Raw genomic sequence first — 12,668 nt, forward strand, 5'->3', positions numbered from 1 at the left:
TTGAGAAAGACAAGCACACAAAATTTAGGGATCTCCCCTCTTATATACTTTGTTTCCTGAAACTTTATTTTCTAGATTTTTTTGCATCAGATATTAGAGACTCTTTAGTTAGCTTATCTTTAGTTTTAGCATATACTATAATCTTTGTTGCTTTCCAACAACCACAGAGTTAATGTAAGGATTAAATGAGATAAAGCATTTAACATAACGTTTAGTACACAAGAGCTCAATAAATTTTAACTATTGTTTTTTTATTATTTCATTTATTATATTCTATATTCCTAGTCCTAAATATGAACCAGAACACTAGAACTAACAAAACTGAGTGTATATGGCGCTCTGATATTTTGAAAGCATATATACTCCATATATTCAAAAGCACACATTCACAAACACATACACACATATAACATATATTTCTAATATTGAATTTTTTAAAAACACACTTTTTCTGTGCTCATTTAAACAATAAATACCAAAATGTTAATTTGAGGCCTTGTTAATGCCACTAAAAAAAATACTTTTAAAGAAAGGGTTAAAATCCATCTTTTGATGGTATATGATTACAATTTAAGATAAGTATAATAAGTTTACTAAGTCCTCCTAAGTCCAATGCTGCATTGAAGTGATTTATGATTGCATAAAGCTGCAATAATATTCAATGCAGGCTACACTGTGTTTAAAAGCTCATTTTTGCAATATTAAGTAATTTGTACAAAACTTCAATCTTATAGAATTGACATCAAAATTTTTCTACAACAGAAAGAGCAGTCTTTGATGTAAGAATATTATTAAAATCATATCTTTTCACTTAATTTTCTTTGTACAAATAGCACAGATCCGCTCATTTCTCCTTCCTTCCAATTCACAAATACAATAAAAAGCTGGCTTTAGAAAAGTCCTTAAATTAAACATCATGTTGAAATGAGCACTAAAACCCTGAAAATAGAACTTAAGACAGTTTTTGTAACCTAGAAGTCTGAAAAATATCTCACTGAATCTCTCCGTGAGCATTATATTTTAAATTATATTTTCATACCAAAAAACCCAGAACTCACTCTTGTGAAAAAAACAACTTTGTCACTCAATATTCTTCAGTTTGAGGTTTGGCTTCAGATTGTTTTAGTAATCATTCCTCCAAGCCCACTTCCTTGTTCTTAATCACAAATCTAATCGTGTATTTTTATAAATATTCAAAATTAAATATATTTATCTGCTTATGTAAATACTTTTCAGTTAACTTTTACCGATAGTCTATGTAGGGATCTCATTAACAAACACATTTGAAACTTTTTTAGATTTGTTCCGGCAGCTTGTAAATTCATATTATATAACTGTTTAAGTAGATCAAAATTCTACACATTTTAAAAATTAGATATAGAAGAATACTTCCAAGTTTTGTTTTACTTACCAAGCTCTGCCATTCCACCTCACTGCCTGAACAATATTATCAGCTCTTTGGATACTCATTCTTGCTAAGTAAAAGGATATTTCTTCTCTAGCTGGATTAATAATCAACTTTCTAGATAGTTCATTTGTAATTCTCTTCTGGTTAACCCTTAGCATTACAGCAGTCTGCCCAACTCATGCTAATCAATTTGTGAAGCAGGAAGAAAAAGACTAAATTCAATTACATAGATTAAAAAATGTTAAATAAAAATGAGGGGCACTTTAGATTAGGAACAGAAGAACAATCAGCCTTACTTTTTTCCACTAATAGGTATAGATCTTTATGTTAGATATTACAAAAACACTCAGGTCATAAACAAAAGAAACAAAAAACATAATAGGCTTCTAACACACCAGTCTAGTGCATTATATCTTCCATGTTTCCTGCTTTCTTACATTCAGTTAAATACAAATCAGCTCTGGGCATAACATATATTTTTCACTTAGTAGAAATGTCTAACTTTCAACCTCTAAATGCCTTCTCTCTATGCTAGTAATCACTTGGTTCCTTATCATACAATGAGTGCCATCTCAGTCTTTATGGGAAATTTATCCAGTGTGATCTGTAAACACTTGCCAAGAGAATAATCTAGGGCTGTTGTTAAAAATATAGACACTGGGGTCCTACTTTAGAAATCTGAAGCACCTCAGCGGGTTCTTATGTACATTAAAAGTTTGAGAGCCACTGCTCTAGGACCATCTCTGACCATATCTAAGAGACTCCAACACAGAAAGAAATGTGGGCACAGAATGAGATTAATTATTTTTACTGCTAGTTTGACTTTGGCTTTTGGTTTTGATTACAATAACTAGGATTCTACCTTATCTTCCTGTATCCTAGGGCACTAGTCTATCCAAGACCATGACCCTCCCATGGTCTTGGTAACCTTCCACTTGCAGACTACTCAGAAACCAGAATCTATCATTTAACTCCACTTAGTATCTATCACCTTATTGTGGCCTAGCTGCCTAAACTCCTGACTTTTCTTGCTTTGTGTGCTTTATGAAAACACTTTAATCTCCTGTTTTATGCCTCTTTTATACAAACATGAACTATACTTATTGAGGTTCATTGTCCAGTCTTTTAGCTAATGCATTTTGTCTGCTATATTAACTGTCTCTCAATGCTGCTCCCATTCCCATGGACCCCTCCAGTCTGCTCTGTACCTGTTATCATGAACAGAACTTGCTTAGTCACATCTGGAGATGTGAAAGAAACAACTAGCCAAAGGCTGAGAAAACAAGACATGGCAGCCAGTGGTTTCAAAAATTGCTACAGAAGCCAAAGAAAATGACTGAAAAAAGAAGAATCATGGAAAGTTAAAAAAAAAAAAAAAAAAAGGACTTGAGAATGGGAATAGGTGATGAGGTAAAAACATTCTAATCACTTGTCTTTATTCTTATAGAATAATGTTCTTTAAAAGGTCCACAAAACAATGATTGTTTAACCTGGAGAAAAGATTAAAGTAACTAAAATAAAAACAGTTTACTGGACTAGTAGAACTCAGAAAACTTGGATTTATCCTGGCCACTCTACCACTTCTATATTTATGATCTAGATTAAGTATCTTAACTTCCATACGCCTTAGTCCCTAAATGGGTATAACAAATCATGCCCTGTGTGCCTAAAATTATTTTTATAATTAAACCAGATAATCTTTATTAAAGAGCTTTGAAACTATAAATACTATATAAATATGAGGTTACTATATAAGTACTATATAGCTATATAAATTGCTAATATATAAAGATAATATTACATCCACAAAGGACAAAAAGTGGCAATTTTATTTCTTTAATTTAAATATAGTTGGTATACGATATTATATTAATTATATTAGTTTCAGCTATACAATATAATAATTCAACACCTTTATACCTTATAATGTGATCATACCACTAATTCTTGTAATCATCCGTCACCGTGCAAACTTAATGCAATATTATTAACTATATTCCCCTTCAGTTTTTTTTTTATCCTTCCAACCACCTCCCCTCTGTTAACTATACCTTTTGTCTCTATTTTTATGAGTCTATTTTTGTTTTGTTCTATTGGTTGGTTGGTTTTGTTTTTTTCAGATTCCACATATAAATGAAACTATATAGTATTTGTCTGTCTGACTTATTTCACTTAGCATAATACTCTAAGTCCATCCATGTTGGAAAGATTTCATTCTTTTTTACTGCTACATAATATTTCTGTGTATATGTATGTGTGTGTGTGTGTGTGGGCGGGCGGGGGGGGGGGGGGGTGTCCCTCAGCCAAGCCTGCACTCTCTCCAATCTGGGACCCCTCAAAGGATGTCCGGTAGGATTGGGCCTAAACGGGCAGTTGGACATCCCTCTCACAATCCAGAACTGTTAGCTCCCAACTGCTCGCCTGCCTGCATTCCTGATTGCCCCTAACCACTTCTGACTGCCAGCCTGATCACCCCCTAACCACTCCACTGCCAGCCTGATTGATGCCTAACTGCTCCCCTGCTCCCCTGCTCCCCTGCAGGCCTGGTCACCCCTAACTGCCTCCCCTTCTGGCCTGGGTCCCCCAACTGCTTTCCCCTGCAGGCTTGGGTCCCCCACAACTGCCCTTCCCTGCAGGCCAACTTTCCTCCTCTACCAGCTTTATCACCCCTAACTGTCCTCCTCTGCAGGCTTGATCGCCCCCAACTGCCCTCCCTTGCAGGCCTGGGCCCTTCCAACTGCTCTCCCCTGCTGGCCATCTTGTGGCAACCATCTTGTGTCCACATGGGGGCAGCCATCTTGTGTGTTGGAGTGATGATCAATTTGCATATTACTCTTTTATTAGATAGGATGGGACAAGTGTTGTATAAGCAGTACATCATTGACCAAAACTTTATGTAGTGCATGACTGTAATTATTCCCTCTCTCAAAATGAAATAAAAGTTTTTTAAAAAATCATGTTTTTCCCCTAGTTGGTTTGGCTCAGTGGTTAGAGTGTCACCCTATGGTCCAAAGGGTCCCAGGTTCAATTCCGATTGAGGGCATGTACCTTGATTACTGGTTCCTCCTCGGCCTAGGCCCTAGTTGGGGCTCGTGGAGGAGGCAACTAATTGATGTGTTTCTCTCACATGGATGTTTCTCTCTGTCTTTCCCTCTCTCTTCCACTCTCTAAAAAATCAATGGAAAAATATCCACTAAGAATTAACAAAACACAAATAAAAAATGTTTCACAAGACTCTAAATATGGGAAAATCCAATAAAATGGTTTCTTAAATGTGTGTGTGTGTGTGTGTGTGTGTGTGTGTAAATATATAAGTATGATCCAATTTCTTTTCATTTTTTTTTTTTTCATTTGCCAACAACTATTTTTTCACATAGCTGCTATGAGCCACATACTGTTCTGAGCACCAGAGAGAAGGCAGCAAACAAGCTAGACATGTTCTTTCTTATACATGATAGATTAAAGACTGAAATAAAATATATCAAAATGTTACTAGGGAGTACATTTTTTATTATGAATTAAGAAGCTGACATGATGGATTATTTTACTTTCTCCTTTATGCTTAAAGTCCAAAATGTCTAAATATGTTATAATAATTCCAAAATAAACTATGCCATTTATATTGAACTAATTATTATAGCTCATATGGATATATTTTTGATAAAGCACAAATTTATACTCATAATAGTTTATGAAATGTATAATGCCTTTTTCAATCATATGACCTACATTTAATAAAGTTGAATAACATCAGGTCCCTTTCTACAGATGTAAAAACTAAGAAAGTTAATTTGCCACATTGGAAAGAAAAAGTGTTTAAATCCTGAATAACAATATTGTATATGAAAGCATCTTACATAGTGCCTGGATCAATATTGCAGATTCTGAATGTCATGTACCTTAGGGGTACATCTCTTTCCACTTATGCTGGGATTTTTGTCAGGGGGAAAAAGAAAAAAACAGACAAAGACCTGGGATTAAAAGAGAATTTCAAAATCCCCCAGCCCCCTGGACCAAATCCAGCTTCAATTACACAAGGGTTGTTTGGAGACAATGGAGAGGAAGAAATATGAGGGTTCCTTTGATCACCAAAGATGATCTTTTTGCTTTAAAAGAGAGTGTTCCTATACTCTGTCTGGTTGTAAACACATACACAAACATACACCAACTGTTTTAATATTGATATTGGAGGGAAATAGAAGTCACTTATTTTGTTGAAATAAAAGTATTTCAAACCCAGAAAGGGTGATTTGGTTGTGAGGGATTTTAGGAAATAGACCAGATCTAATCCTTTTCTATCACCTCCTCGGTAATACAAAAACCCCCAATAGCTCTTAAAATTGTGGCATTTTCTTATGTACAGAGAAAAAAAAAATTGTGTTGCTATTGCAGCAACATCTAGACAGTTTCCTGTAAACTTTCTGTGATGGAAGTCATGAATTTATGATAAAACCCTGTAGAGTGGTGAAACAAATTTCTTTCATATTTATCATTCATTTTACTCACTGTGCATTTGAAGGAAAACCTTTTAAGAACACCAATAATGTGAGAAAGCTACAACAACTAAATTTATTGTTAAGTATCACATCATTGGTCCTCCAGGGAGTTCAGGAAGAAAGCTTAAATCACATTTCCTAACACATTGGAGAGCTTCCCAGAGATGTGATGGCCCACAGAGGCAAACCATCCAAAGCACACTGGAATCTCAGAGATGGTGACAAAGAAAAATCACTTTGCTTAATAAAAGCAAATTAGAGTGACCCTTTTATTTTTTTTCTAACAAAGTAAAAACTCTCTCTTGACCCATTTTTCTCCTTTCCTTTCCCCTCCCCCTCCTGCTTCACCTGACTAAACTGTAGGTATTTGTTCCATTACCTGACTTAGGGGCTGGCTAGAAATATTAGAGAAAAAACAATCTACCATTGTTACATGAGACAACAACCTTTCATGTCCTTGAAGCTCACCATGACCTTTCATCTTTCCTATCCCCAATGGTCTCTCCTAACAACTAAAACTACACTCAGTTGGGCTGAATTCCAGATTGTCATAAAAAGAACCCTGTCCTTTCAAAACAAAACCAATTTTTACACCAAGGTGGGGGAGAAACACAAGTCCATTGTTCCCTCACAGATGGAAGTTGGAGTTACTAAGGCAACTGCTCTAATCCTCCTTTTTACCACCTTTTTCACATGCTGGCCTATCAAGTATGCTACCTTTTAACTCATAAGCTCAAAAGCTGGTAGTCTAACTGGCTGCCCTAATTAGCTACGATTTTCACACTACAGACAACATGATGAGCTAATAGAAATTTGCAAAATAATGACGTACCTCCAGCAAATATTCCTCCTCCTGAGGCCTAGTCTTAGAATAACAATAATGAGACCATTATTAGAGAAGGGCATTAAAATGCTGCACTGCTGCAAAACAGAGAAGTTGATTGTTCTGGTCTTGTCCATTGAATCAACAACCTATTGTTGTGGACTTGAAAAATAAAGGACTGGAGAATGGGTGCCATGATGATTGGTCTGTGCGGCCATACCGGCACTCTGTAGAATTGTTTTCTTTTGAAACTCTTGATGGACTAGTAGTTTTGTTTAAAAGTAACATAAAAGGCGATTGTCTGGATAAAAAGTCCTATTTATTGAAATCCTTAGAAGCAGTTGCATGGATTTGTTCGTGACCCCTGAGATAAATACATAGTGACCATAATAACACCATTTGTAGAGAGCCCTGTTACCACTGCCTACAGTAACATAAGAGACAGTCTTTTCTAGCTACTGTAGGAAGGAAGGAAGTACTTCTGAGCAGAAAGCAAGATTGATAAAAGGTCAAATACTGGATATAGCTCATTAATCTCTGAAAGGGAGACTTTTAAAAATAATGCTAATTTAAGAATTCTGCACAATTGCTACAGATTCAAGCACATTGTAAAAAGACTCACGGCTCTTCTTATTTTCTCACTTTAGAGTTTCTTTCCTTTGGTTAAAAAGAAAAATAGAGGATTAAGATAAAATGATTATTAAGTAACTGAAGCAAGATGTCTCAGGATAACCTAGAGAATAAGAAACTCAAAGGTTTTCAGATAATTATTCTTATGGTCATCCCCAGTCTATAACAAGAATAATAAAATACTGAAGTTAAAGGTTAACTAGTGTAGGATTCTTAGCAGTCGAAAAGCACTGTTTACACACCATAAAAGTGTCTTCTATATGGAGCCACAGTACATGTTTTCTGTAGTCAGATCAGCATTTTAGTGTTGAATAGTGGTTGGGAGTGTACTTTTAGCAAGTATTTGGGGCGGGGATCTGTTTATTTTTTATCAAGTGAAATCTGCATGATAGAAAAATGTATTAAATTGTAAATAAGACCTCTTGCTTCATTCAATCTGTGCTTTGCTTCATTTATCTTCATCTTGTTAGGCTAAATTAATTAACAGTCTCACTGTTGCACTCTTTCTCTTTTCATTACATCAAATAAGGGCCTGTATATGGAGAAAGCCCTCACCCCGGGAATTCTGCAACTCTAATGCTCCGAAGAGTTTCTGTGTATCAGCGTAGCAACATTAACTGGGTACATACATTTTAAAAGCATTTATTAAATGTACTTTTCTTTGTTAAAAACCAATTACCTAAGTTCTTTACATATTACCAACAGAAAACCATCTTTTTTTAAAAACTAAACTAGAAACTGCAATAGACTTTCAAAAGAACAAAAACAAAAAACAAAAAAAGCAACTGTATATCCACAACCAGGTTTTACTATCACTGTCACCCAAAATAAGAAGGAGCACATGCAAATTGGGCAGGTATGTTTTCACAGGATACAACACAAGACAGCATAAAAGCTTTAAAAGACACACCCCAAACAGTTCCGCTCCCTGCTTTGGAATGCCTAGCATGTGATAAATTGGATGATTAGAATTTCATTGGTAAAGCCCATTATTTTAAACCTTTAAGAGTGAAATGTGTTAAACTCTTTTGTAAGTTTTCTTTCAACCTGGAGCACTGTGGCATCTGGAACTATGCAAATGAACAAAACAGTAAAGCCCTTTTTAAGTCTTTCCCTGATCAACCAGTGCTTCTTTCTCCAATCACAGCTTTGTGCGCGATATCTTTCTGCTAGCATTTCTTATTTAATTAAAACAGACACTGACAGAAGGACATGGATTAGTACTGTAATGATGCATTTACTTAGATTAATCGGAGGCTCCTTTTAGAGTAATGGCTTAAACAAAGAACAAAAGGAAATTGTTATGAAACAGCCTTTTATCCCAGGCAAAGGTCACATTATGAGGTTTTTAATTTTGTCAGCTTCTGTTATACTCTGCCTTGCGAGTGGAACATGAGAAGTGCTTTTACCCCCAATAAAGCCAGTTATTATAAAAAAAAAAAAAAAAAAAAAAAAAAAAAAAAAACAGCCATTAAAGCTGCAAATTAAAATGTCTGATTTTAAAACCGGTTACTTAGCTTTCAGAATCCTCTAATTAGCATGTTGTGCATTGTTGTGAGGGAAAAGAAGACTAAAATGCTAATGACCTACCGCCAGGTGACCACAATGCTGTGCAAAATAATAAGGACCTTTCCAAGTAATATGATGAATTAACCGAGTACAGGTCCCCCAACCAGCACCCCTTCTCAGAGCACAGCTCCAGATGAATAACTGCTAAGATGCGGTCGATCTAGGGGGCTCTGATTCTCAGCCCGCTACTTCTTATATATTTACTAAAAAGCCGACTTCTTTCTACCACAAAAGAAAGTGAATGAAACAGCAATGCTATAGAGCGAGTCTGAAAGTAGAAAAGACAACACTCGTTTGATTTCAAAACACAAAGAAAGAATTAAAGAATCATATCCCTAAACAAAACTACCTCTTTGCCTCTTTTCCCTCAACCTTTTTATTAATAAGTTGGACTTGTAGAGTACAAATAGGGTTAAGGTTTGAAAGCTCGGTCTTTGTTCACAACATTCATTTTTACACCTCTTTGTCCTTAAAAGGAACAAAATGAATCCAGTTTCCCTTTTGCCAGCCTCATTTTTTCCCATTTTACTGATTCCACTCACCTCCACCCCTCCCTCGTGAAAATTTGCTCTTGACAAAGGATATATTGGCATTTGTGTTTATTACCATATGAATTTAACTCAACCTCTTGCATTTTCTGCCTTATCTTTCTTTATGGACTGAACTATTGTGTGCCTAGTAATGCTAACATACATTAGTGGAATATATAGACTAAGCAGAAATATCGCCAGAGTTTCTGAAATCAACCTCCCCCCCCCCCCCGCCCACACACACACACACACACACACACACAGACACACACACACAAATGCTCCATTTAAATCAAGTCACACGCAAATCTCACTGAGTGGCTGGCTCAAGGATTTTCTTGATATCAATGCAAAACATATATAGTCAGTAGTACAGCAAAAAATCACTCAGGATCCTCTGTGACATTTGCCTAGTTGAATTTTTTTTTCCTAAGAAGTTATTAGAAGCTGTTTCCATTATCTATGGATATAAGAACGCTGCATGTTCCACCACCCCAAAACTCAGTGGCTTAAAACAATAAGCATTTATTTGTAGGTCAGCTGGGCATTTCTTCTGGTTTTAATTGAGCCCACCAACATGCCTGTGGCTGGCTGGGCAATTCAGGTTGATCTAGAACGGCCCTGGTTAGGACAACTGGAGTAATTCAGCTCTGCTCCGTAAGGCTCATCCTCCATCAGACTAGCCCAGGCTTGTTCTCATGGTGACAGAAAAGGGCAAGAGTATGAACAGAAATGCACACGTGCTTCTACAAGCCTGCTCGTGTGCCACTCACATTTGCTAACATCCCACTGACCAAAGCAAGTTAAGTGATGGGTCTGAGTCAATGGGTAAGAGAGAATGGCCTTCCCTTCTGGGAAGGGCACTGGAAAGTTTCATGGTTCAGGTTGTGGACGCAAGAAAGGATCAAGAATTGGGACCTCTAAAGCGATCAATCTCAGCAAAGAAGGCAAAGTCAGCCCTCACCGGTTTGGCTCAGTGAATAGTGCATCAACCTACGGACTCAAGGGTCCCAGGTTCGATTCTTGTCAAGGTCATGTACCTTGGTTGCAGGCACATCCCCAGTAGGGAGTGTGCAAGAGGCAAGCTGATTGATGTTTCTCTCTCATCGATATTTCTAACTCTCTCTCTCCCTTCCTCTCTATAAAAAAATCATTAAAATATATATTTTTTTTTAAAAGAAGGCAAAATCATTTTGATGATTCCCAAAGTTCTTCAGTGGAAGTTTCTGTTTTGTTTCATTTTAACTAATGTAGTCTAGATAGCTACTCAAAATTGATATATTTTATTTTTTTTTGTAAGTGACAAGAACTCTTTAAAAAAACAATTAACAACCCCATCCCACCTTATATCCATTGATTTCCAATTTAAAAACTGTCACTATAAAGATAATTCAAAAACATGATCTATACAAGTTCACCATTTATTTTTGTCTACTAACTAGTTATGAATCAGTGATTCCTTGGTAAAAGATGTCAAAACTACAAACTGTTGTGTCTCAAAAGCCTCACCTTTCACCCAGAGAAGCAATTAAATTTGAGGAAATAACTAATGGATGTTAGATCCACAGTTTTCTTTTTCAGTGTATCTCAGATTGTTGACAGTTCCATTCTACAGAATACCAGCAAACAGTAAATTACAGTCTTTCACCAAAAAGAATAAAGCCACAATAGCAATGTTCAAACAATTTTTTTTAATCTAGGTCCTTATCACTCATATTCCAATTGTTCTAATATCTCTGACTATGAAAAAAGAAAACAAAAAATAGCACTGAACTCACCATGGCTGGGTGACTGAGTTGGTTGGAATGTCATCTGACACACCAAATTGTTGTGGGTTCAGTTCCGAGGTTAAAGGTTTGATCCCCAGTTGCAGTATTCATACAGGAGGCATTCTCTCTCTCTCTTTCTCTCCCTCTCTCTCTCCCCCCTCTCTCTTTTTCTGTCCCCCCCCCCCTTCTCTGAAATTAATAAACATATTCTTGGGTGAGGATATAAAAAAAATACCTTTGGTTTCACAGGACTGGCTATATGAGGGTGTCCTGGAATAAGATGACAAAGAAGCTAACTTTAAACTTCTGCAAATTCTATTTATCACTGTATGAAGCCGAAGATCACTAAGGAAAGTATTCATGGTGGCTGCAAGATTTTCCCAGAGTTAATCTAGCTAAGTCCTACACATAGTTTTAGGGAGATACTTAGAGCCAGTTACCAGTCTTTCCACAAAATACACTTATCCAACAGGAGTAGAAGTGATTACTGGGCAGAATTCCTGAACTCTGTTGCAAGGAAAATACTATCCTATATAGCACCACTCAACAATTATCCCTATGAGAAATTAAAACAACCAGGGAAGTGGGTCTCCAAAAGGAGTCTTCAGCCCTCCTTCAATGGAGCCAACACTGACCATAAGCGCTGCCAGAGCTGGCACTTAAACCCGAAGAACAAGAAAAAGAGGCCAGCAAAGCTCAATCTTGCATCCAAAGATATTAAAAGGAAAAGTGAATAACCTGCAGAGAACTAACTTAAGAATTATCCAATTAATGGATAACAGAAAAAAAAAATGCATAAAATGCTTTTTAAGTTCATTTTACTTTTCCACATTTCTTTACACCTTATTTCAGCAATAAATTTGTTTTAAATGGAAGCCCTAAATTATGGCTTGCCTTTTTTAAACAGGGGTGATACCTGATAAGAATGCAATATGCACGGGTTTTCTACTGTTTTGGTCCACCAACTCCTCTCACCTGGTCTGTAGCAAGCATCAATCATCAGAGCAGTGATCCAAGGCCATGGAACAGAGCAAAACTAATAGGTCCATATAAGAATCAAGACAAGCATTGTGCCCTCATTAACACTGGGTTCTAAACAAACAATAGGCCCATGTTCAGAGAGCTGGAGTAATTCTTCTCAAGAGAAGCAGCTTGAGTTTAACTCAAAATGTTCTTTAAGGTCTCTCTGCTTTGACAGAAAGGAAAAAACAAACAAAAGCATCTAGCTATCTAGACAAGGAAAGGGGCTCTGTGAACAAGGGTAGAAAAGGAAGATGAAATCCTTAATAACATCATCTCTGAATATCCAGTATCTGGTACATCGTACGTGCTTAAAAACTGTGAGTCCAATTGTGATACTTTGAAAAGAGCAGATAAAGAACAGAAGAAGGTAAGCACCTCTTTGATTAGGAATTGCATAAGTAGTAATGTCTAGATACTCAG

The 12,668-nt window shown here is 36.4% G+C and overlaps 1 protein-coding gene across 3 annotated transcripts in view; it reads right to left on the bottom strand.

Moving 5' to 3' along the window:
- Window positions 1-12,668, bottom strand: part of SOX6 (SRY-box transcription factor 6) — a 522,879-nt gene that overhangs the window by 365,743 nt on the left and 144,468 nt on the right. Inside the window, exon 1 of one of the 3 annotated variants that reach the window (XM_084895466.1) lies at window positions 1,412-1,500. The exons of the other annotated variants lie outside the window; for them this stretch is intronic. Within the exon in view, the coding sequence (XP_084751592.1) occupies window positions 1,412-1,424 (13 nt within the window). The 5' untranslated portion in view covers window positions 1,425-1,500. Of the gene's footprint in view, window positions 1-1,411; window positions 1,501-12,668 lie in introns of those variants that run through there. 3 annotated transcript variants of the gene reach the window in all.

Source organism: Pipistrellus hanaki, assembly GCF_964339955.1.
Source record: "Pipistrellus hanaki genome assembly, chromosome: 9".
Taxonomy (NCBI): Eukaryota; Metazoa; Chordata; class Mammalia; order Chiroptera; family Vespertilionidae; genus Pipistrellus; species Pipistrellus hanaki.